The sequence below is a fragment of the Artemia franciscana genome, chromosome 3 (assembly GCF_032884065.1).
Source record: "Artemia franciscana chromosome 3, ASM3288406v1, whole genome shotgun sequence".
Taxonomy (NCBI): Eukaryota; Metazoa; Arthropoda; class Branchiopoda; order Anostraca; family Artemiidae; genus Artemia; species Artemia franciscana.
In genome coordinates, this window is record NC_088865.1 from 30,205,355 (window position 1) to 30,232,078 (window position 26,724).

Below are 26,724 nucleotides of genomic sequence, written 5' to 3' on the forward strand. Positions count from 1 at the left end.
TACTGACATGTAATAGTATGAGCCAGGACAACAAAAAATAGAGGGACTCCACAAAGGTCGGATAAGGTGCTTGCCTTTGAAAGGAAAAAATGAAAAAATTAGCTCTATCTTACTTTTAGACAAGTTTTGTTGAGATCAGACAACCCACTCCGACAGATATCGTGATAATAAGAATTTAGGGGCTCCTTGACATTGATTTGTTGCATATATGGCCTCAAGAGCCAATACTAGGATACTTTTCGCTAAGAAGACCGTATGGATGCATCAGCTCCACATCTCCATAGCTGAGATCAATCCTCAAGAGATGGATTTCGAGACAATCTAGCTCGCAGAGAGATAATTGTCTTAGAACGCTCAAACGGCACAGCTAATACACTCACTCTTATCTTGCACTGAGTCCGATTGAGAGTGGATAAACGCTTTTACTAGGCATTTTAAGACCATTCGGTTCCTTAAAATTATTTTGTGAGTCTTAGCGTTGATTAACCGTCTCAAAGACAAAGCACCCATTAGTAAATTTCCCCAGCAACACAGGGAGCTCCCAAAGCTAATAAATTACTCAAATGATATTTTCTTAAAGTTTCGGTAAAAATTAATAGGGAATCTCGAATGTGTCAACAGTTCAAAAAGCTAACGAGAGACTAGTTTAAAATAAAGTAAAATGTAATCTTTTACTAATTGTTAAGCAAAGTACTCAATGTATCTTCAGCATAAAGAATAAGTCCCTTTTGTTGGCAAGGTTTTCAAACATAGTGGTTTGCACAACATGGAACTCCCAAAGCTGTCAAATTCCTCAAAATATATTTCATTTGAGCTGATTTTTAATATTTTCTTAGCAGGTATGCTAGATCACTTTCAGGGATTGCCCTCTCCTGAACATAAAAAAAAACATGCTCCGTTAAACTAAAAAACAAAATTCATGCTTTCTAATAATGTAACTTTTATTAAATCTAAATACCTCTATCTTTGGCACAAAACGGGAGAAGTTAAACGGCTTTTCTAAGATTCCCCTGAAAGTAGTTGTCCGCTTATAGTTTTCTGTAGTTTATTCGGATCTCCTATTCAAGCTTATCGGATTTCTTATCAATTCTAAACAGTTTGGACAAACAAACCTAAAAATTTTATAATGGAGGAGATAGGGCGATTCTTAAATGTACCTCGTCGCCTTAATCACAAGACTTTAAGACAATATTTGCTTAATGTGCAAGAAACCACCTCAATCAAACTATCAAGTAGTAAAACAAACTATTAGAATAGCTTATCAAGAAGACTGATGCACAAAAAACAACAGATAATAGACCCCTCACTTCCCTCTACCTGTGAGCTCAATCGTGGCTGTACAAAAGTTCCTACAGGCGGTGCTGATTTTACGTCTAATGGTCCTTTAGCCTGGTAGTGCAATATACCACTGACCAAGGAAAAAATAAGAAAAGACGAGAAAAACTACGAATATAGTAGGGTTACCCTAAACAAGATTGAAAGAAAGAAATGTGGTAAATGTAACTAGTTACACCAATCACAATTTTTGTGCTTAAAATTTTTAACAGCACTACAAATAGCTTGAATTATGCATTTTGTGTCCTGAAAAAGTTTAATTTTTCTGAGGGAGATTGAATTTAGCTGTCGTTAATAAGACATGATGGGTTTTATCCTCTTTACTTTTTGTAGTTTTGTATTTATAAAATTTACCTGTTTTGCAATTTCTGATGATTGACTATGACTCAAAAAGAAATGAATTAACGCGACTAGATTTTTCAGATAATAAGCATCAAAGATAATGATTCATTAGCTGCGCGATTGGCTGTTGAAATTGAAAGTGAGCTTTTGATTCTGATGTCTGATGTTGATGGAATCTATACGTGTCCTCCAAGTCAAGAAGGTGCCAAGCTGATCTCTGTTTATACTCCAGGGAAGACTGCCTCAATTCAGTACGGTCAAAAATCTCGAGTGGGTCTAGGTGGAATGGACTCGAAGGTAAACTAACGTCTAACATGCTCTTTCATTCTTTTGTATTAACACTCTTGTCTAAGATTATAAGCAGCTAACATTTCGTAAAACAAATTATAAAACCATTTCATTTCTAAGCATTGTCAAATTGTATCTCAAACTAAAGATTTAGGCAAAAAAAATCACATTTGGAATGAAATTTTAAAAACCGATCAAATAAAAATATACAAAAATTTTTTACAAGTAAACCATGAAAAATATTATTGAAATACTACTGTTCTAATCTAAGTTTACAACCATATTATAGGATATACCGACATCTCACTTTAGAGCTTAATGACCACATCGATAGGGGAAGAATTTGGCTTTACTTAAAAAAAAAAAATATTAAGAACAACAGATAAAGAGAATAGAAAAAAGGCCTGCAAATATTTAATTTGCTATCTCTTATAAAATTGTTTGAAAAGATTACCATAAGATTACTATTTAACACCAAAATTTTATTTTAGTAGGTTTTGTTATAAGATAAGAACTGTTCAACAACACTAAGCTCTATTGAATCTTTTTGGCGCATTGAAAAGCCATTTAGAAAGAGTACTAATGTTTAGGTGAATGTAAAGTCAAACAGTTTTTGGTGGTGAACTGTAGTAAGGAGTGACCCGGGTCAATAGTAACCGAAATTCTAAAAAATAGAATTTTGATCAAAAGAATCACATTTTAATGCTGATTTTAAATATATAAGTTTCATCAAGTTTAATCTTACCCATCACAAGTAACGAGCCTGAGAAAATTTGCCTCATTTTAGAAATTAAGAAGAAAACACCCCCTAAAAGTCATACAATCTTAACAAAAATCACACCATCAGATTCAACGTATCAGAAAACCTTATTGTAGAAGTTTCAAGCTCCTATCTACAAAAATGTGGAATTTCACATTTTTTGCCAGAAGATAGATCACGGATGCATGTTTATTTGTTTTTTGTCTGTTTTTTTTCCAGGGGTGATCGTATCGACTCAGTGTTCCTAGAATGTCGCAAGAGGGTTCATTCTAACGGAAATTATAAGTTCTAGTTCCCTTTTTAAGTGATCAAAAATTGGAGGGCATCTAGGCCCCCTCCCACGCTCATTTTTTCCCCAAAGTCATCGGATCAAAATTCTGAGATAACCATTTTATTTACCCTAGTCGAAACACCTAATAACTATGTCTTTGGGGACGACTTAATCCCCCGCAGTCCCCGTGGGAGGGGCTGCAAGTTAAAAACTTTGGCATGTGTTTACATATAGTAATGGTTACTGGGAAGTGTACACACGTTTCAGGGGGATTTTTTTGGTTTAGGGGGGGGGGATGAAGGGGGTGGGGGGTTAAATCGGAGAATATTTCCATGGAGGACCTTCTCATGGGGGAAGAGAATTTCAATGAAGGAGGCGCAGGATCTTCTAGCATTATTTGAGAAAACAATGAAAAAATAAATATAAAAAGTTTTTTCTACTTAAAGTAAGGAGCAGTACTAAAACTTGAAACGAATAAAAATTATTACAAATATAAGGGGTTTACCTCGTCGTAATACCTCACTCCTTACGCTAAAGTATTTTTAGTAATTTCAACTATTTATTCTACGGCCTTTGTGATTCAGAGGTCATTCTTAAGGAATTGGGACAAAATATAAGCTTTAGTGTAAAGAGGGAGGTATCGACGAGGGGTGAACCCCTCGTATACGCAATAAAAACATACGAATATAGAAGTTCGTTATGTAAGTTAATTCATAAGTTACGCATATTTTTACTGATGAAAACGTTCGTAAAAAATTGAAAGTTCTAGTTGCCTTTTTAAATAATCAAAAAATTGGAGGACAACTAGGCATCCTCCCTTACTCCTTTTTTCTCAAAATTTTCCGATTAAAACTATGAGAAAGCCATTTAGCCAAAAAAAAAATTAATATGCAAATTTGTTTTAATTGTTTATGTGCGGAGAGCCAAGATCAAAACATGCATTAATTCAAGAACGTCCAGAAATTAGATAAAAAAAATGTTATTTAAATGAAAGTAAGGAGCAACATTAAAACTTAAGACGAACAGAAATTGCTCCGTTTATGAAAGGGGCTTTTCCTCCTCAACGCCCCACTCTTTACGCTAAAGTCTTTTACTGTTTTAAAAAGTAGATTTAAGAGAACGAGTCAAACTTTAGTGTAAAGAGCGAGGCGTTGAGGAGGAAAAGCCCCTTTCATATACGGAGTAATTTCTGTTCGTTTTAAGTTTTAATGTTGCTCCTTACTTTCATTAAAAAAAACTTGTTATTTTAATTTATATCTTTAAAAAATTCTCCTCTTAGCATGGCTCAGAATACAGTCCTTTCATAACATCAAACGCAATCAGCAAACATGACAACGATGTTTTGCCTCTTTTAATTAAGGGAACCGTAGCAATGAAATCGCTTTGCTTTGGGCTCTCACTAAAGTCTGGTCTTCGGTGACCAAGTGGGTGCTCTTTCAGATATTAAATTAGGGAAGTGGTTTGCTAATATTCGGACAAAAAGGCACCCAAGTCGGAATAGGAGCTCGCTAATTTCGGTTTTCTAGGAAATCCAATAATTTTGATTTCAGCAAGTAAGAATGCAGGTCCGAAAATTTCTTAACTCGATTCTAAAGAATGGGCCGTTTGTTTTTCTTTCTCTCTATTAGAGCAAGTCTGGATATATTGTAGTAAGCTTAGGTTAATTATTTTGGCAAATTTGTATTTTTGGTTCTTGGGAGAAGAGGCGATGCAGACATTTAACCAGAAAATATTTATTCCCTTGTCTCTTTCATTAATATTCTTGATTCAGGTTTTGCACTGAGAAGCAGTTTTTTTTCAAGTAATAGTCCCGTCAGACGCACGTGCTCTCATGGTTGAAGATTCTACATCACTTTACTGAATTTTCTGAGCACCAAAATTAGCAATCGTCATCCCTGATTGATGATATTTCCAGTTTAATTGAATCAGGTACTAAAGAAACGACTTTAGTTTTAAACTAGGGTTTTTAATTGGCAACTAAACTTGAGTAGTAATGGCACACAACTACTACTACTACTACTAATAACTCACTGCAGCACCAAGCCGCCTGAGGCCAACACAGCTACGCACGCTCCTCCTCCAACCTAATCTATTTAAAGCCTCCCTCTTTACACCCTCCCAGGAAGTTCCCATTTCCTTTAAATCCTTATTTATGACATCCTCCCAACCCAGACAAGGACGACCTGCTTTCCGTGTAGCCCCAGACGGTTGGCCAAAAAGGACAATCTTCGGTAATCTGTCATCCTTCATCCGTAGAACGTGGCCTAGCCATCTCAACCTTTCTTTCATTATAGCCCCAGAAAGCGGGATTGAACCACACTTTTCGTACAACCTACTGTTTGAAATACGGTCAGTCAGCCGGGTACCCAGAACAATCCGTAGGCAATTTCTCTGGAAAACATCTAGTAAATTTTCATCTGCTTTTCGGAGTGTCCATGCTTCAGAGCCGTATTTGACCACTGTCATCACTGTAGCTTCCAATATTCTAATCTTGGTTTGTAGGCTTATCTTTCTATTCTTCCAAACTTTTTTTAACTGTGAAAAAACACCCTGAGCTTTAGCTATTCTACTTTTAACATCTTCACTGCTCCCACCATCTTTACTAATAATACTACCAAGGTAACTGAAGCTCCCAACCTGATCAATCTTTTCGTTACCTAAGGTCACCTGTTCATCTTCACTTATTCTTAACCTTAGTGACTTAGTCTTCTTAACATTAATTTTCAAGCCTATTTTAGCACCCTGAACTCGTAAAACCTCTAAAAATTCATTCATTTTGCTCACACTTTCATCTAATATGCTTAAATCATCAGCATAATCTAAGTCCAGGAGCGTTCTTCCTCCCCATTTGATTCCATAGTCTCCAATTGCCTTTCCTGTGCTCCTTAAGACGAAGTCCATCAAAATGATCCATATAAAGGGGGATAGAACACAACCCTGCTTAACTCCTGATTTAATACAAAACCAGTTGCTAACCTCATTTCCTACCTTAACCGCAGCAGTATTATTCTCGTACATAGCGCAAATCACTTTAATGTATTTTTCTGGTATACCCTATAACGATAAGACCTTTGTGAACGCTGTTCTATCAACAGAATCGAAAGCTTGCTCATAATCGATAAAACTAAGGACCAAAGGTGTTTGACAACGAAGGGACTTCTCAATTATTAACCTAAGAGTGAAAACATGGTCGACACATCCTCTACCTTTTCTAAAACCGCATTGTTCTTCCCTTAAAACTTTGTCTACAGCATGTCTCAGTCTAAAAAGTATCATATTACTCAGTAATTTGCTACCTACAGAGACCAGACTAATGCCTCGATAATTCCGACATTCACTCTTGTCACCTTTCTTATACAGTGGTTTAATTAAGGTTTTAAGCCTAGCTAATACTAAAATTCTTGGAATATCTTCAGCCACAATCCTCAGCAATTCTAATAAATTTGTTCATTAAGCCCACACATACAAAAGAGAATGCAAAGGTGGAACAATAGCAACATAAAGCAGAAGAGAAAAATACGTAGTCAACGGAAAAATTGGAGACGATGGTGGTGGATTCGCAAAGTTTGAAATAATTTATACAAATTAAATTTATGTTACTATTCTTAAGAACAGGAAAAGACCTGAAGGATAGAGAGGACGGGAATGGACATAAAAAGTGCAGTAAAGCTTAGCCAGAATACATGTATTACATATTCTTCAGTTTGTTACATTTGAATAATAATGTTGCAGAATTATACTTTTGATGTCGAGCAAACTTTGAAGGCTAATTAAGTTTGCAAAACTTGAAACTTATTTTTAGACTATGGAGTATGGCTAATTAGTGTAAGACAAGAAGTAAATGAAACAAATGGCACACTTTTTTTTTATTATTTCAACAACGATCCAGACATTAGCATGAAATGAATCTGTCTAAATCTTGATTATTTACGCTGCTGGAATAGGACATCTCAATTTGAGAATCACAAGACGCCACTTTGAAAAACATAACTTGTGAGCCAACTTTGTAGCTTAGGTCATTCTCTTTGTGACCAACTTACAAGACTTTACCCACGAATCCCACTTTATAAGTTTTATATTATATAGGTGGAACGATCTGTTGCATAGCTTTTCAAATTTTCCAAAACTGCACCGTCCAAAGCTTACCATTAGTCAACAAAGATTTCATGCATCAACCTGTATAATTAATGGCCTGGGCCTGATTTTTTTTTTTTAAATGACACGTCTCTTAATACTTCTAAAATGAATGTTTTAGGCACGTGCTGCATGTTGGGCTCTTGACAAGGGTATTTCGGTTGTCATTTGTAATGGAACAGCAGACTTTGCAGTGCGTAATATTGTGCAAGGAAAAAGACTAGGAACGTTTTTTACAGAATGGAGCAATAACGGATTGACGCCTGAAGCTATGGCACAAAAAGGTTTGCAACATTTTTATATATGATTTCGAGTGATGTTAAAGCCTTTAATTGGTGCCCAAATAAACTTACTTATTCTAGAATTGTTCAAGGGAAGTAAATGGATCGCTTTTTATGTAATTTGAACCTACGGCTGTTTTTAGATTATGACTGAATTACAACAGCAATTTTGTTTTACTCAACATCTACTCAGTATTTTGAAACTATTCGTTTTGTGTACATTACAGTTTAAACTTTGTATAGGTGGATAGATCATATGTTCTATTTTGAACAGGGTGTTGCCTTTTCATCTTTCACATCTCAAATTCGCTTCCTATTTCAAGGTCGTTAATTGTTTTAATGGGTTTTAAAGAAGGTCCTATTGGCAACACCCAACAATGCACTTAATCTTTTTAGGGTTTAAATTTAGACGAAGCAGTAACCAAGCATTTAAAAATTAAAGTGTGAATTGTTTGTTGTAAGAAATGTGTTTCTAAACAGGCTTATTAGACACATTATATGTATTGTGTTTTAATTCTAGCTCGTCAAGGTGGAAGAATTTTGTTCATGTTGAATGGAGAAGAGCGTTCAGATATTGTTAGATCTCTTGCGGACAATTTAATATCAAGAGCCGATTTTATTCTTGAAGCTAATCGAGCAGATTTAAGTCTTGCTAAGAGAACTAAATTGGCTGGACCGTTATCATCTAGGCTTGCATTAACACCAGCTAAACTTAAAAGCCTATCTGACGGTAAGATAATTGTTTTTTTTTTCATTTTTTCATTGCTAGCCAATTCAATTAAGTCAGTGTCACTGTCAGAGGTTTGGGTCACTACAGGTCGACTTAAAAGATCAGTATATATTTTTTTTTTTTTATCGTTAACATTTGGTTAATCAGAGATTTTTAGAATGTGCAATTGATGAGAGTAAACTAGACTATTAGTGCAAAATTCGATGAGTTTTTTCATTAATGAAATATTTGGTAAGTTATACTCATAACTTACCAAAAAAAGTCTGATAAATATATATCCAATTTATTCGCTTTTAAAAACGTCTCATCCACAGATTTTCTTTCTTAGCACTTACATACCAATGATCAATGAATACTTGATTTCTGAGAGGCATGTTTGGCAGTTCTGAGAAAGGATTTTACAAACATTCTAAAGGCATATGTTTGAACTTTTACTTGGGTTATCAATATTTTTGGGGGCCAGTCTTTTAATTAATTAAAAAAACAACATCTTGAAAAATTTAAGAAAAGTGAAAAAGCCATATTAGGACCTAAAACGAGCAGAAATAAATCAGTACAATAATTTCAACTTAAAATGCACAGAAATAAGTATGAATGAACAAATGAGACTGACACGGCATAAATTAATCTGAGTATCATATCAAACATAAATATAACAGATGCTGGTACTAATGTTTAGTTAACTTTTAAAACAAACAGAAACTGAATGAATTATCAAGTGAAAATTAAAACGAACAGTAATTACTATTGATAAGAGTAGGACTACCACCTTGTAAGCCGTATAAAGACTAGATTTGTCCTTAACTGGAAATACGTGAATGACGAGAAATATAATTTTAATCTGTAGCAACATCGACAATAAAATAATATCACAACGCGTATCAAGTTTTCAAATAAAAGCTGCCCCAATTAAGAGTTGGTCTTGCCCCTCTAAATATAGAATAGAATCGGTTTAGCATCACTTGTATTTTAGTAAAAATGATGTGCGTGTTCAATGATGGGAAAAATATTTGGCAAAACGTCAATAATAAGAAAAAAGAGAACGAGAATAACAATTAAAAATATGAGAAACAAAAATATTAATTAGAATTATCACATTTGTCACCTTAAGTTTTATTTTACTATTTTAAAAAATAAACATTGGTAGTTTTGAAGTAATCCTATAGTTTGAAGACTAGGTTAATATTTAACATATTAAAACAGTTTTATTTAAAAAATAATTATTTAATAAAATAAATATTATATATTTAAATGTAATAAAAAAATTAATAATATAAAATATTTAAATAATTTTGAAAATATTGGTCAAGCAATATATTGTACTGAAAAACCAATAAATGATTTACATATTGATTTTCTATAGATTTGAAAGAAATATGTTCAAAATGAGAACTTATGCTAAAAATGAAATTTATTGGACGTAAGACTAACGAAAATGGACTGATTGTTTAAAATAATATATGATGATACTGAAAGTCCCGTAATTTTTTTTTCCGATGTTACAATGATAAAAGAGAAATTCTTAAAATACATTTGGTTTCCAAAAAGCGTAGATGATGCTCTGGCCTTTAGACGGGTGGTAGTCCTACTCTTATTTGTGGCACTTGCTGTTCACTTTCAGTTCAATTTGGCTGTTCATTTTAACTTTGGCTTATTTTAGGAATCATCGTCCATCCATAGCAGTATCGGTTAACGTTATGCTTCATTTGACTATTCATTTTAATTTGGGATGATTTTGTGATTCTTTTCGTCATTCAGAGTAGTTGGTGTTCATTTTAAATTCGAATTGCCATGGAGATTAAAAACGTTTAAACGTTTAATATGGAGGGGGTAGCCAAACATTCTGAACCATAAATCTGCTATAAGAAGAAGAGTGTCAAATAGCTCAATGTACTAGTTATTCTTGCTATATATTTGTGTTAACTCATTTTCAAGACTTGTTGTAAAACATGTCTAAGGTTGAACCGTTTTAACTCTTTTATAAAGCAAGTAGGAAAGAAAATAATAACAATAGCGAGGAATATTAAAAAGGCTAATAGCAGAATAAAATTGAAGACATAGGGTGTGACAAAAAGATTCACAAGCTGCCATAAATCCTGGCCCCCATGGGCTGTTGAATAACAGTTTACTGACTATTAAACATTTCTAGGAATAAAACAAATTTCTGAGACTTGTAAGAGCATCGTTTACCGTCCTCTACGACACACTCGTTTGGCTAGTGGCCTTGACTTGACTCAGATTACAGTTCCTATTGGTGTTTTGATGGTAATCTTCGAATCACGTCCGGATTGTCTTCCACAGGTACGCTATCGACACTATTTATGAAGAAAGTAAACTCTCTATTGATGTTCCCAGGCCTACGTTGTGGACCAAAGAACTTGCATCTATAGAGATGAAATAAAGAGTCAAATCTAATGAAATAATAGAATAAAATTGAAAGCCAAAAAAAGTAAAAAAAAAAAAGACATTGATGGGGACTTCTTTAGCTGCGCAAGCAATTTATGGTCTATTTTTCACCGTTTCTTACGTTAAATCGAACCAGTTTAATTTGGCTTTATTTTTAAGGATTACTTTATTTTATGGCTTAGGTCCTCCTATGTCTCCAGAGTTGCTTAGGGCATTCAAGAAGAGTAACCAATCATCTCTCATCGCTGCGACCACCCAGACATCTTCCCATTCGCGTTGGATTGAGGCGTTGATATTTATGAGGTCAGTCCGGCAGCTGCATCATGGGGTATTTTTAGTACGTCCTCTTGTTGTGGTGGAACGTGACAGTCACTGAAAGACGACCTTCGGTAGTTGAGTTTCGAGCATGTAGATAACATGACCGAGGTATCTCCACTTCCTATATTTGATCACTTTGGTTATCAGTGGCTGAGATGTCTTCTATCGTACTGTAGCGTTCGTTACTTTTTGGGTCTATTTATTATATAGAATTTGCCTTAAACACATGTTTTCGAACGCTAGGAGCTACTTTTCAAGTTGTTGATCAATATGTTAAGTTTCAGAACCATAGCAAAGCCTTGAGAGGACGATGCTGCTAAACAGCTTCAGCTTGAGTTGGAGAGAGTAATTTGGGCTGTGCAATGTTTGAGACAGTTTCCTGGAAGATGCATAGGTCTGGCTGATTCTTAGCTTGACTTCTCACTGACCCGATCGTAAATTATGGATGTTACTTTCGAAGCACTTGAACTCCAGAACTTGCTCTATCGTCTGGCTATTGCATCGAAGACAAAGTGGGGACCCAGTGTTCGTCATACTTTTTGATTTGTTGGCATTTATCTGAAGCCAAAAAGATTCGGCAGCGTCTCTGACTTGGTTAAGGTTATGCTGGACCTTCTGTTTGCAGGAGTCTCTATTGACTGATATCGTCAGCGAAACAATATCTCCGAGTCTCTTATTACCCAACTAGATTCTATATCTATCGCAGGTCCGGAGAATATAATCAATGATGAGAGTAAATAACAGTGGTGATAGCACACAGCTTTGTTTTACCCCTATCATGATGGGAAAGTAACGGGTTCTCTCGTCACTTGTCTTCACGCAGCATTCTGTGTCTTTGTAAAAGGTTTCAATGATTCGGATAAGCTTGTCGGGAATACCGCAGCATTGGAAAACCTTCTAAAGCGTCTACCGGGTCGAAAACTTTCTTGAAATCAATGAAGACCAAGTACTGCTTATTGCACTATTAGTTTGCTTCTTCTAACATCATTCAAAGAGTAAATACAAGATCGGCGCACGATCGGTTCGGCTGGAATTCATGCTGCTCCTTCGTCGTTTTTCGTTCAACGCTGATCAGATTCTGTTAAGGAGTAGTGAGCAATAATTATGTATTTATGCATGTATGTATTCATTTTTTCTTGAAAATGGCTCCATACTTTATTCGAGAAAATTTGTATCCCAATTGAAAATTATGTATTCTGGCCTAGTCAGAAATCTTAGAAAATTTGTTAAGAGCCTTAATTTTGGAAAAAAAAACATTTCTGTGATTGACGTCATTTTTATATACATTAGTATTGCAATGTCGTTGTCACACTTTACACACTTATGTGGAAAAATTGGATTTTCATACATGGAAAAGTTTACATTAAATTGCTAAAACAGAGAAAAACTGGCAATTGCAAAAATACTTGTATCTATTTTGACAAATGATTATAAAAATTCAAAAACCTTAAAAAGAAAACCAAAAGTCTGTAGAAATGTTTCTAACAACGTAAAAATCGTTGTTAGAAATCGAACGTGATTCAATAGTGTCTTTTCAAGACGTGAAAAAAGTTGAAAAAACCTATAAGCTCAGTTCAGAATTGCTAAAGTAATTATGTTAACTGCGAAAATATGTATGATGCCTGAGCAATAATTTTAATCATGAAAAACACCTTAAAGTTTTAAAATTAGTTTTCTTTTAATGAGATAAAATCAACTCGCTACGCGGAACGCAACCAGTAAATGGAATCAGTTTTATAATGTCAGTAGGTAGGCCCAAAAACCGAACATTGGCAATTATTACAGATGCTGATTCTTCAAAAATTGAAAATTTTCATGCATGGAAAAGTTTGCATTAAATTGCTCAAAGAGTAAAATCTGGTAATTGTAAAAATATTTACATATACTTTGACAAGGGATTACAACTATTCTAAAACCTTAAAAAAGAAAACTAAAATCTTGAAGTTTAGTAGAAATCGTTGTTAGAACTCGGACTTGATTCAATTGTGTCTTTTTAAGACATGAAGAAAAAGTTGAAAATTTTTTTTTATGTTCGGTTCAGAATTGCTAAAGCTATTATGTAAACTGCAAAAACATTTATGTTGCCTGAGCGATAATTTTAATGTTTTGTTTCAAACATGAAAAATACCTGGAAATTTAAAATTAGTTTATTTTTTTATTAAATAAGATCAACTCACTATATGGAACACAGCCAGTGAATGCAACCAGTTGTCTAATAAAAAGCAAAAATTTTGTAATTATCACAATCGATGATTCTTTGGCACCACCTGAACTATTAAACGTAACAGGACCAAGAGAACAGCCCAAACAAATAAAATTTAAAATGGGTGAAAATTCACATCCTTGACCATCAAATAAGACAAGACCAATACAATCAGCTAAAGCAAAGGGCATTACTAAATAGTCTCAAGTAATCAAAATCCAAAATGAAGAAGAAAGGCAAATGCAGTTAGTCTTGTTTGAGAGTTCAATGCGTTAACAGCTAAAATTGGATATTTTATGAACACTGCTAAATCAGTGAGTTTCTTGTTAAGTGAATTAATTTAACATTTCACAATATTTGGTTTGAGATCATAGAGTCTTTTAATCCTGACCTAAGCTTCATAATTAATTCAGTGACCTTGTTATTTCGCAACAATTGGCTTGGAATTAGAGAGACTTTTAATCCTGATCTATGCTTCATAATTAATTCAGTAACCTTGTTATTTTGCAACAATTGGCTAGGAATTTGTAATGTCATATATCAGTGACCTATTTTTATAAATTGAACGGTTCAAATTGTGTGGTGGTTGAAAACAGATGCCTTGAAAAGATGCCAAGTATTAGCGAACAATCGGAGGATCTGAATGAATTTGAACTTATATATTCGCCTGTGTTAAATTTTGTCCAAAGTAATTGGCAGAATTCGATTTCTGAGAAGGAAATTATTGAATATGGAGTGTATTTTTTTTGCTTCGCCAAAAATAGTTCAAGCTAAGGCTGATCTATGGTCGAAACTTGTGCCTGATGAAATTCCCCCTCGCCGCAGTGGTGCAAAGTCTGCAACCAGTAATATTAAGGACATGCTCGATCTTTTGAAGAAGTGTGATGAATGATGAAGCTAGCATCTCTATGCCAACATATGTTATTAAACTTCCAACTGAAGTTCCAGTGTTGCCGGCTATGGCCTATTCACAATTGGCCTCTAAAGTTTCTAAAGTTCATCAACTTGTGTCAGCAAAGTTGGACAATTATAGCCTCAATTACCCTCAGTTACCAAAACCTATAGGCTCTAATCGCCAGTCAACCACTATTGTCGTCTCTCAAGTGCCGTCTCATCTATCGGATCCAATTAAAAGGAAAGACGCTATTGATAAAATCAGTGGCCATGCACTTGTATCCAGTATTCGCCCTGTTCACGATAAGTAGTATGTAAATATTGGTAAATCTGCTGCCGAAGACTTCCGTACATCTGTTTCCGTCATTCTCGCCGGTACGTCAACCAAAGACATTTCTAAGAAATATTCGACCATTATAAAATGTGTTCCAAAGGATTATGCGATTCAGTCTTTCACAAATTGTAGCGATATTGTTGCTGCCAAAAGGCTGGGCTCTTCGAAAACAGTTAAGCTTGATTTTGTGGATTCTTTTGCTAAAGCAGCTTATTTCAAAGACGGTGTACGAATTGGTTATGAATTCTTTAGACTGAGCGAGTTTAAAGAAATTCCAAAGTGTTGTTTTAATTGCCGATCGCCCCATCACTTCCAGTCTTCTTGTCCCAGTCCTGCGCCCAAATGTGCTCGTTGTGCCGGCCCTCATATTAGTTCAAAGAAAATCCATGCAATGCCTCACCAAAATGTGCCAATTGCAATGGTGAACACGTGTCCTTTAGCATGTCATGCTCCGTTCTCCGTGGTTTTGCTTGTCAAAAAACCTCTAAATGACTTTACAAATTTCAATCATATCGCACAATATTAATGGCACAAAAAATAAAGATGCTTATATTGACGATCTGTACGAGCAATTCGACGTTCTCTGCCTGCAAGAAACTTTGTTAACTGCCCCTAGCAGAAATTTCCTTCATCGAAGCTCTGTTCATTCAGTTTTTTACTTCTGATGCTGTTACCACGCGTGGCCGCCCTTCTGGAGGCCTGGCCTGTATTTTAAAAAAAAGTATTGATCTTTCGAACCCATCCCTTTTTTATTCGGATAAGCACATTCTTGCTATTAGAGTAAATAATACTGTGTTTGCTAATGTTTATCTTCTGTATAAAAATAATACAGTGGAGTCAATAAATAAATTTGCAAGTCTTTAAAGTCCGTGATGAATCGTGTCAAGGAAAATAAACTTGATTTTATAGTTCTTGGTGACTTTAACACGGATTTGGATGAACAAAGTTATCGATCCCGAGAAATATTGGAGTGCATGCCCCCTTACGTGATTCTGAAGAAAGATTTATCATACTCCTACATCCATCAATCTGGTAGTGTTTCTAATATTGATCATATAATCAGTTCGTCACAGCTAAAATGCTCGATTATTCATGTTGATATTGAGTTTGATGACATTGACCATCTATCGCTTTCATTTACTACTATACTGAAACGTAACCTTTGCAATGTTGCCCCTATTGGGAATTCTAAATGGTTTAAATGTAGTAATTGGAAAAGAGCCGATATTGCCTTATATATATTGTCTTTATCTACACTGCTTAATTGTATTCGTGTGCCTTATCATCTACTCCAATTGCAAGTAAAGGGTAGTAATTGTGATCTTGATAGATATTATGATGATATAATTAGATGTATGAAAGAAGCTGAAAAAATTGCGGTTCCCCAGGAACGTATTCGTATAAAAACGCGGAAATCTATATGGGCTGCCGATCCTGAATTAAAGAATTTTTAAAATAAGGCAAAACTTTGGCTTCGAATTTGGGTTGATTGTGGTAAACCTAAAACGGGGTTTGTTGCGGATATAAAGCAGAAAACAAAGAATGATTATAAAAAGTACCTTAAATCTATTCGTTATAAGGGTATGGAATTTCCAGCCTCTAAAAAGGATTGGTCTAAATTGATCAATTCTGAGAAGCTGGATAAAAGTGATCTTTATAATAGTGATTCGATTTCTAGTTCTACTTGGTATGTTTACTATTCGGGAATTTTTTCCAAAATTAATTTTTTTGTGCAGTCACATTATTCTCGGTTACTTTCTAAAATTCTACCGCCTTCGCTTCATCAGGGCCTTATTATTCCAGTATCCATAACCGCTGTTGAAAATGCAATTAAGCAACTGAAATCTTCATCCATTGATATTGATGGTATTAGTGTAAATAATATAAATCCAAAGTATATTGTTCTTTTATTTAATTTGCAGTTGTTGTTCCAAATGTGTTTAACATCTTCTCTGGTTCGGGATAGCTTTCTTTGTGGAAATGTCACCTCAATTCTAAAGCGGGGAAAACTCCCTTCTCAATGTTCATCTTATCGCCCTATAACCACTACGTGTAACTTGAGTAAAATCCTTGAATATATTTTAATTCCTCATTTAAATGAAAATATAAATTTCGAATCGAATCAATTCGGGTAAATGTAATAAATAAATCAGGACGACCATAGAGACGAACATACGCAATAGCATCTTGAGCATATTCATGCATATGACGGGGACTGCCAGCATATGACGAAGGTATAATCGTTAATCTTCCAACGTTTGTGCTATTACCGTCATTTATAATTGCATCTCGCAAATGAATGTATTGTTCAGAGCGGAGCTTGGTCTGATTCAGACGGATATATAGCAAACGTTCTGATTCAATTTTTGCATACATATCAACGACGTATTGGTGAAACAATTGACGGCATTTTAAAATATAATTGTCTTCATCCTGCCGAATCACTAGTCTATAGGAATAATAATGCATTGCACTTCATTTCTTATTCATTTCTTTGATAGTGGCTGGATTCATCAATTTAATTTTAAAGCGATAGCCGTCGGCTCCATCCCAAAAAATGATAGGATATTGTAGGGCATCGTAGCATCGATGAGTTTCAGCAATTCTTACCAACTGAACGCTTCGCTTATGAAGAATAATATTTCGAGGTAAAAACTGATCACCGACCATAACGATTGCCACTTCGTCGATAGTTGGAACATTGTATCTACGCACATGTTGGCCAGGAGGCGTTTTGTCAGCGGATATAACAATTTTACGCGTATCAGTTGGCATCAAATCGATGGCTGTTTTGAACAGACACACTAAATTATTATTTTAGTGGAAAAGATGTTGCAATTGGGAAACGATTGTCCTTTCAACGTTGGGAGAAATTTCGCAACGTGTATTCAATTCAGAATTTCTATCACTGATGAAGTACAATTGTAAAAATTTATGATTCTCGCCTGAGAATGGTAGAAGGGACCCTGCTCTATGATAAATTTGCCCTTTTACTTTGAAAGTAGGCATAAGTTGATCTGGATTTTCGATTTGGGCACCAAACGACGTCATTTGGAAACATGAGTTATATTTTCTGATCTGTGATAAAAAACGCTTAGATTCTGACGTAGTTCCAGTAAGCAAAGTCTTCAATGGCTCTGGTGGTGCAGCCAATAGAGGAAGTTTAACTTTTCCTGAGGCGCAACACATTCCCGTTGTTTCTCCATTGAATTTCAAGGCCTTGCAATAGAGACAAATTTTAGACCTAGTCCCGATTTGAACACATCTACTATAATCATCGACTGGGCTGTACCTGAATGCCAGGCGATAATTTTCAGGTTGCTGGCACGCTTTCTTTTCTTACTTTCTCTATCAGCCACAAGCCTGTTTTCCTGCTGTTCTTGTGATTCCTCGGCACGCCTTCTTTTTTCACTTTCTCTTTTAGCAGTTGTCAAAATATTTCGAAATATTTATGCAATTCCCAGTTTTTACATTTAAACCCTCAACACAAAAATACATACAAATTATTTTTATATATATAGAAGATATAATCTGACGTAACAGACAAAGTGTAACAGACACAACCGACAGACAACTTATTTTTATATATATACTAGCTGTTTGGGTGGCGCTTCGCGCCACCCCAACACCTAGTTGGTGGGGGCGCTTCGTGCCCCCCCCCCAAGCCCCCCGCGCGTAAGTCGTTACGCGCCATATTAGTTACGCTCCATTGTAGTTGTGCCCTGTGTCCCACCTGTGAATATAGATAGATGTGTCTCCGTCGTCATTTATATATCCCCTTGTGCCCCCCCGGCGTCCCCGCTGTAGTTGTATATTCCCTGTGTCCCGATCGTCATTTGTGTCCCAGTGTCCCGGTCTGTAGTGTCATCTTATAATGACGTCACATACAAAGCCTTATATACTTATAATGACGTCATATGCATACCCACAAACAAACAAACATGCCTACAAACAACTTATTTTTATGTATATAGATATAGTTTCTTTTTTTTAGTTATGCAGCTTTTTTTTATTTTTGTAGCTTTTTTTCTTTTCAGTTTTTTACTGAAAAGAAAAAACTTTTCAGTTTTTTATTTTTTTGCTTTTTTAAAGTTTTTTCTTTTTAGGTTTTTTCTTTTTTTAGCTTTTTTCACGCCATATTAGTTACGCACCATTGTAGTTGTGTCCCTGTGTCCCACATGTGAATATAGATATATATATATATATATATATATATATATATATATATATATATATATATATATATATATATATATATATATATATATATATATATATATATATATATATATATATATATATATATATATATATATATATATATATATATATATATATATTTTTAACTACGTAAAACTTGCGAATATACAACATTCTTTGCTGTCCCATTGTCTGTCCATATAAATAGATTGTCAGGTTTACCAACTCTTGAATATGCAAAATAATGATTGTCCATGGGATAACAATCCGTATTCAGATCTATACCGCATTTTTCTAACGATTGCCCTTGAGCTTTGTTGATGGTGATGGCTAATCGAAAATACCCTGTGTCTCGGTCGTCATTTATATATCCCCCCTGTGCCCCTCGGCGTCCCCGTTGTAGTTGTGTCCCTGTGTCCCGATCGTCCTTTGTGTCCCGGTGTCACGGTCTATAATTTCGTCAGTCGACAAACATAACGTCGGTCGACAAACAACTTTATGACGGAATAATGCTCAATCCTCATAATGACGTCAGTCGACAAACATGACATCAGTCGACACACAAACATGACGTCAGTCAACAGACATACAACTTATTTATATATCTATATATATAAAAATAAGTTGTCTGTGGATCTGTGGATCGTGGATCAGGTGACGTCACCTGAAAAAACTGGATCAGGTGACGTCAAAACTGAAAAAACTAAAAAAAGGCAAAAACTACAAAAAAAACTAAAAACTAATAAAAAAAATAAAAAAGCTAAAAAACTAAAAAAAAGGCAAAAACTACAAAAAAAACTAAAAACTAATAAAAAAGCTAAAAAACTAAAAAAAACTAAAAAAAGGCTAAAACTACAAAAAAAACTAAAAACTAATAAAAAAAATAAAAAAGCTAAAAAACTAAAAAAACTAAAAAAAGGTAAAAAACTAAAAAAACTAACTACAAAAAAACTAAAAACTAATAAAAAAAATAAAAAAGCTAAAAAACTAAAAAAACTAAAAAAAGGCAAAAACTACAAAAAAAACTAAAAACTAATAAAAAAGCTAAAAAACTAAAAAAAAACTAAAAAAAGGCAAAAACTACAAAAAAAACTAAAAACTAATAAAAAAAATAAAAAAGCTAAAAAACTAAAAAAACTAAAAAAAGGTAAAAAACTAAAAAAACTAAAAAAACTAAAAAAAAGGAAAAAACTGAAAAATAAGCTAAAATAAAGGTAAAAACCAATAAAAAACTAAAAAAAAACTGAAAAAACTAAAAAAAGGCATATTAGTTACGCGCCATTGTAGTTGTGTCCCTGTGTCCCACCTGTGAATATAGATAGATTTATATATGTGTTTCAAACTACGTAAAAATTACGAATATACAACATTCTTGGCTTTCCCATTGTCTGTCCATATACAAAGCCGTATGTACTAATAATGACGTCATATGCAAACGCTCTTTTTACAAACAAACAAACATGCATACACACAACTCGTTTTTATATAGATAGATAGATAGATAGATACAATACAAATTAACTACGTAAAACTTGTGAATATACAACAGTCTTCGCTGTCCCATTGTCTGTGCGTATAAATAGATTGTCAGGTTTACCGACCCTCAAAGATGCAACATGCAATTGTACATTGGTAAAGCAATCTGTATTAAGATCTATACCGCATTTTTCTAGTGATTGCCCTTGAGCTTTGTTGATGGTGGTTGCAAATGCTAATCGAATTGGGAATTGCAATCTTTTAAATTGAAAAAGCAGATCCGTTGGAATCATGGGAATGCGAGGAATAAGAACAGCCTCACCCTCATAAGGCCCTGTCAAGATTGTGGCATCTATTAGGTTTTCCATTGTTTTTTTTTTACGGCAAGTCGTCATTTATAACTACATCTCGCAAATGAATGTATTGTTCAGAGCGGAGGTTGGTCTGATTCAGGCGGATATATAGCAAACGTTCTGATTCAATTTTAGCATACATATCCACGACAAATTGGTGAAACAATTCACGGCATTTTAAAATATAATTTTCTTCATCCTGCCGAATCATTAGTCTATAGGAATAATAATGCATTGTACTGCATTTCTTATTCATTTCTTTGTTAGTGGCTGGATTCATCAATTTAATATTAAAGTGATAGCCGTCGGCTCCATCCCAAAAAATGATAGGATATTGTAGGGCATCGTAGCATCGATGAGTTTCAGCAATTCTTAACAACTGAGCGTTTCGCTTATGTAGAATAATATCTCGAGGTAAAAACTGATCACCGACCATAACGATTGGCACTTCGTCGATCTGACGTAGTTCCAGTAAGGAAAGTCTTCAATGGCTCTGGTGGTGCAGCCAATAGAGGAAGTTTAACTTTTCCTGAGGCGCAACACATTCCCATTGTTTCACCATTGAATTTCAAGGCCTTGCAATAGGGACAAATTTTAGACATTGTCCCGATTTGAACACATCTACTCAAGCTATAATCATCGACTGGGTTGTACCTGAATGCCAGGCGATAACTTTCAGATTGCTCTGATTCCTCGGCACGCTTTCTTTTCTTACTTTCTCTATCAGCAGCAAGCCTGATTTCTTGCTGTTCTTGTAATTCCTCGGCACGCTTTCTTTTCTTACTTTCTCTATCAGCAGCAAGCCTGATTTCTTGCTGTTCTTGTGATTCCTCGGCACGCTTTCTTTTCTTACTTTCTCTATCAGCAGCAAGCCTGATTTCTTGCTGTTCTTGTAATTCCTCGGCACGCCTTCTTTTTTCACATTCTCTTTTAGCAGCAAGTCTGCTTCTGCGTTGCTCTGGTAGTTCCTCGGCATGCTTTCTGTTCTTTCTTTCTCTATCAGGCTCAAGCCTGTTTCCCTGCTGGTCTTTTGATTCCTCGGCACGCCTTCTTTTTTCACTTTCTCTTTTAGCAGCAAGTCTGCTTCTGCGTTGCTCTGGTAGTTCCTCGGCATGCTTTCTGTTCTTTCTTTCTCTATCAGCCTCAAGCCTGTTTCCCTGCTGGTCTTTTGATTCCTCGGCACGCCTTCTTTTTTCACTTTCTCTTTTAGCAGCAAGTCTGCTTTCGCGTTGCTCTGGTAGTTCCTCGGCACGCTTTCTTTTCTGACTTTCTCTATCAGCAGCAAGTTTTTTGGCATAGACTCTTTGAGCATCTTCATCAGTCATTGTAAACTTAAACATTAATAGATTTCTACGCGAACATATGTCTTATATAACTTGAATGACGTCACCTTCAAAGCAAAAATGACGGCAACTAATTTCATGACGTCAGCCGAAACATGACGTCACCTGATCCACAGATCCACAGACAGACAGACAACTTATTTTTATATATATAGATATATATATATATATAGATATATATATATATATATATATAAATATATATATATATATATATATATATATATATATATATAAATATATATATATATATATATATATATATAAATATATATATATATATATATATATATATATATATATATATATATATATATATATATATATATATATATATATATATATATATATATATATATATATATATATATATATATATATATATATATATATATATATATATATATATATCATGAAAAGAGAAATCACCAATGCAACAGCACAAAAAAAAAAAAGAAAAAAAGAGAGACAGAAGGAGAAAAGGAAGACTGTTTTCCTAAATTAGTGATTAATATAGACCAGCACTTGAATGAGGCCTTAACCCTACTCATCCATACAATCACATAGGTCAAACAGCATAGCCACACACAATCAACCATAAAGAATAATCCATGGACAGGCAGTCATGTCGTCAATAAGTATAAGTCGTCATTTACCAAACAATAGAAAAAATAATATAGACAAATAATTCAGAGGCAACACCCAACATAAGGGCTCATCAGGAGAATACACTGGCCTATATAGTGTTTCGCCACTCTAAATTCTCTACCCAGCACAGTGTTGTGGCTACCACAGAATATCCATGGCATCCCTGCGTCAGGTATCACCCCCAAAATACATGCCTATGAAAAAAAAACAGCAAATATAAAACAACCAAGTAAAACCAAAACAAGCTTATCCTGTTAATATATCCCTCCCTTTAGCAACAACAGGTAAACTAAATATTATAAATTTTACCAAATCACAAATATTAACACATTGCAAAAAACCTGAATGAACTAAACAAATATAGAATTCATCTTTACCATGTGGCGAATTTTTAAGAAAATCCGCTCAATTAGAAACACAATTCAAAATAAATGGCGCTGTGACAACATTTCTCGAACCTCCGAAATTAGTCGAAAATTTCTTTAAGTATTTCTAGATAATTCTTTTCATATTTATTTATAAGTTCGTTATAATGAAAACTAAATATTTTAAATTGCCAAGTTAATTTATTTGCAGAAAAACCTTTTGATATCAATTTTTGGCTTAAGATTTTACATCTATTTTTAAAATCAATATAATTACTACAAATCCTTGCATAACGAAGTAACTGTGAGAAAAACGCTGAATATGTGATATTTGAGTGTATGTTACTTTCAGGGAATGGGAAACTAATCACTTCAAAATCAAAATCATCCGTTTTATTATACATTTTAAAACTTAATTTATTATTATCACAAATATTAATATTTAAATCTAAGAAATGATCTTCATGACCAGCGCCATGACTAGGCTCAAGAATAAGCTCTGATGGATTTATATTTTTAGAAATATCAATGAAATCCTTACAATTTAAGACCAAAATATCATCTAAATATCTTTTATTATTTGACAAAGCATGTTTTAAATTAATTGGATTATTCTTATCCATCATATATTTATATTCTAGTTGACTTAAAAACAAGTCAGCTATAAATGGGCTGGCATTCCCCCCCCCATGGGAATTCCCATAATTTGCTTGTACAAATCACCCCCAAATCTTATATAAGTATTGTATAAAACAAATTCCAATAACTCAAAAATCATATCCAAGCTGTAACATCTCAAGTTAACCGTAGTATTAAAGCAGTTTGTCCATATAGCTTTTTTATTATAAATGTCTATTTTTAGGAACCTTTTACTAGATAAGAGTAAATATTTTTTGATAACAGTTTTTAAATCATCAAACACTACATTAAGTGATAAATTAGTATACATTGTCGCAAAATCGAAAGACTCAATTCTTTTAGCTGAAACCGTTGTTAAAGAATCTATCACCTGCAGTGAATTATTAACACTCCAATATGGATTAAAATTCGAAAATTTTTTAATGCCAGAACAATAGGTTTTAAGTTTATTTACAATTTCCTTTAACATTAAAGAGAGGTCAGTAGCAGCAATGCGGGTTGGACATTTAGCTGCTCCAGCAATAAACCGTGGTTTAGGGGGATTCTTATGAAATTTTACAGTCCAATATAGGAAAGGGAACTTTTTATCATTGTCATTTATTTTAATATTAAAATTTTTAAAAAGTATTTCTTCAGTCTTTTCAATTAAATTCTCATCCTCTATATTTACCTTTTCGTAAACATTAGTTGTGCATAACTCCCTTTTTAAGATATCACAATACAGCTTCTGACAAATTACGGCAAAATTATTATTAGCTTTATCCACTGGCCCAATTACAAATTCGTTCTTTAGATTAGCAATTGCTTGTTTAATCTTCGCATTATAAAATAATGATTTATTGGTTGTTCTACAATTAACATTACCACGTAACTTGCATGCAAAATTTTTATTATACAATGTACTTTTAACAGAAGTCCGTGGGACAAAATGATCTTGGCAAAGAAAACAACAACTTTTACACTTACTAACTTTCAAAAAATCGTTCCGAGGTCCGAGGCTAATATTTGTGTTTTGTTGTATAAAAAGCTATTGAAAATAAATCCAAAACAAACCAACATCTAAATCAAAATCCTAAAATCAAAGTCTAAAAAACATGCCAAGGTGAATAGGTCAATAGGTCAATAAATACATAAACAAAAAGATGAAAGAACATGAAATTTGCATAAGTGCCATCTATATATATATATATATATATATATATATATATATATATATATATATATGTATATACTAGCTGTTGGGGTGGCGCTTCGCGCCACCCCAACACCTAGTTGGTGGGGCGCTTCGCGCCCCCCCCAAGCCCCCCCGCGCGCGTAAGTCGTTACGCGCCATATTAGTTACGCGCCATTGTAGCTGTGTCCCTGTGTCCCACCTGTGAATAGAGATAGATATAAATATATATTTTTAACTACGTAAAACATGCGAATATACAACATTCTTAGCTGTCCCATTGTCTGTGCATATTAATAGCATTTATATTCCCTGTGTCCCGGTCGTCATTTGTGTCCTGGTGTCCCAGTTTGTAATTTCTTTTTGAGTGTCCCGGTCGTCATTTATATTCCCTGTGTCCCAGTGTCCCGGTCGTCATTTGTGTCCCGGTCAGTAATTTCTATTCAAACAATCCCTGTGTCTCAGTCGTCAATTATATATCCCGCCTGTGCCCCCGGCGTCCCCGTTGTAGTTGTGTCTCTGTGTCCCGGTCGTCATTTATATTCCCGGTCGTGATTTGTGTCCGGGTGTCCCAGTCTGTAATTTTTCTTTGAGGTTCCCGTTCGTCATTTATATTCCCTCTGTGCCGATCGTCATTTGTGTCCCGGTCTGTAATTTATCTTTGAGTGTTTTTTCTTTTTAGTTTTTTACATTTTTCAGTTTTTTCTTCTTCTTTATTTTTCAGCGTCACTATGAAGTACATATCGCCGAACCTTTGTTTTTTAACTTAAATCTGGTAGGCATTGATGACCTTATCCAAGTTAAAATCCCGAACCCAATCATCATCGCTATCATTTTCAGTTTTGATATGTTTTGACTCTAGCTTTCCTGGTGGAATTTCATCTAACTGCGCGGTTTTGCGTTCTTTAGCCGCAAGCCTGTTTTCTTGCTGTTCTTGTGATTCCTCGGCACGCTTTCTTTTCTTACTTTCTCTATCAGCTGCAAGCCTGTTTTCTTGCTGTTCTTGTGATTCCTCGGCACGCTTTCTTTTCTTACTTTCTCTATCAGCAGCGTGAACGCATTAACGCATGTCTTAAATACCATTAATGACGTCACCGTCAAAGCAAAAATGACAACTAATTTCATGACGTCAGTCAACACAGAAACATGACGTCACCTGATCCACAGACAGAAAGACAACTTATTTTTATATATATAGATATATATATATATATATATATATATATATATATATATATATATATATATATATATATATATATATATAGTCTTGTGGTGGCGCAGTGGATTTGACCTTAGCTTGGTAATACGGGACCCTGAGATCGTATCACGCTGCGGGAATGCGCTGCATGGCCGACGCCGGGACCTTAGTAGTCAAGAAGCGCCACCCCAACACCTAGTTGGTGGGGGCGGTTCGCCCCCCCCCCCCAAAGCCCCCCATGCGCAAGTCGTTACGCGCTATATTAGTTACGCGCCATGGTAGTTGTGTCCCTGTGTCCCATCTGTGAATATAGATAGATATATATATATATATATATATATATATATATATATATATATATATATATATGTATTTTTAACTACGTAAAACTTGCGAATATACAACATTGGCTGTCCTATTGTCTGTGCATTTAAATAGATTGTCAGGTTTACCGACTCTTGAACATGCAACATATAATTGTCCATGGGAAAAACAATCTGTATTCAGATCTATACCTCATTATTCTAATGATTGCCCTTGAGCTTTGTTGAAGATGATTGCTAATCAAACATTCCCTGTATCCTCGTCGTCATTTATATATCCCCCTGTGCCCCCCAGTGTCTCCGTTGTAGTTGTTTCTCAGTGTCCCAGTCGTCATTTGTGTTCCGGTGTCCCAGTCTGTAATTTCTCTTTGAGTGTCGTGGTCGTCATTTATATTCCCTGATTTCCGGTGTCCCGGTCGTCATTTTTGTCCCGGTCGTCATTTGTGTTCCAGTGTCCCGGTCTGTAATTTCTCTTTGAGTGTCCGGGTCGTCATTTATATTTCCTGTGTTCCGGTCTTCATTTGTGTCCCGGTGCTTTGTTGATGGTGATTGCTAATCGAACATTCCTTATGTCCCGGTCGCTTTCTCTTTGAGTGTCTCGGTCGTCATTTATATTCCCTATGTCCCGGTGTCCTGGTCGTCATTTGTGTCCCGATGTCCCGGTCTGTAATTTCGTCAGTCGACAAACATGACGTCAGTCGACACACAA

General features: G+C 34.7%; 2 protein-coding genes across 4 annotated transcripts in view; one reads left to right on the plus strand and one right to left on the minus strand.

The window, feature by feature from the left end:
* Positions 1 to 26,724, minus strand: part of LOC136025140 (uncharacterized) — a gene marked incomplete in the record, with an annotated part of 224,685 nt that overhangs the window by 79,345 nt on the left and 118,616 nt on the right.
* Positions 1 to 26,724, plus strand: part of LOC136025137 (delta-1-pyrroline-5-carboxylate synthase-like) — a 127,727-nt gene that overhangs the window by 74,752 nt on the left and 26,251 nt on the right. For all 3 annotated transcript variants that reach the window (XM_065700886.1, XM_065700885.1, XM_065700887.1), the window contains 4 exons: positions 1,759 to 1,974; positions 7,252 to 7,414; positions 7,932 to 8,141; positions 10,291 to 10,442. In XM_065700886.1, the coding sequence (XP_065556958.1) occupies positions 1,759 to 1,974; positions 7,252 to 7,414; positions 7,932 to 8,141; positions 10,291 to 10,442 (741 nt within the window). The remainder of the gene's footprint in view (positions 1 to 1,758; positions 1,975 to 7,251; positions 7,415 to 7,931; positions 8,142 to 10,290; positions 10,443 to 26,724) is intronic.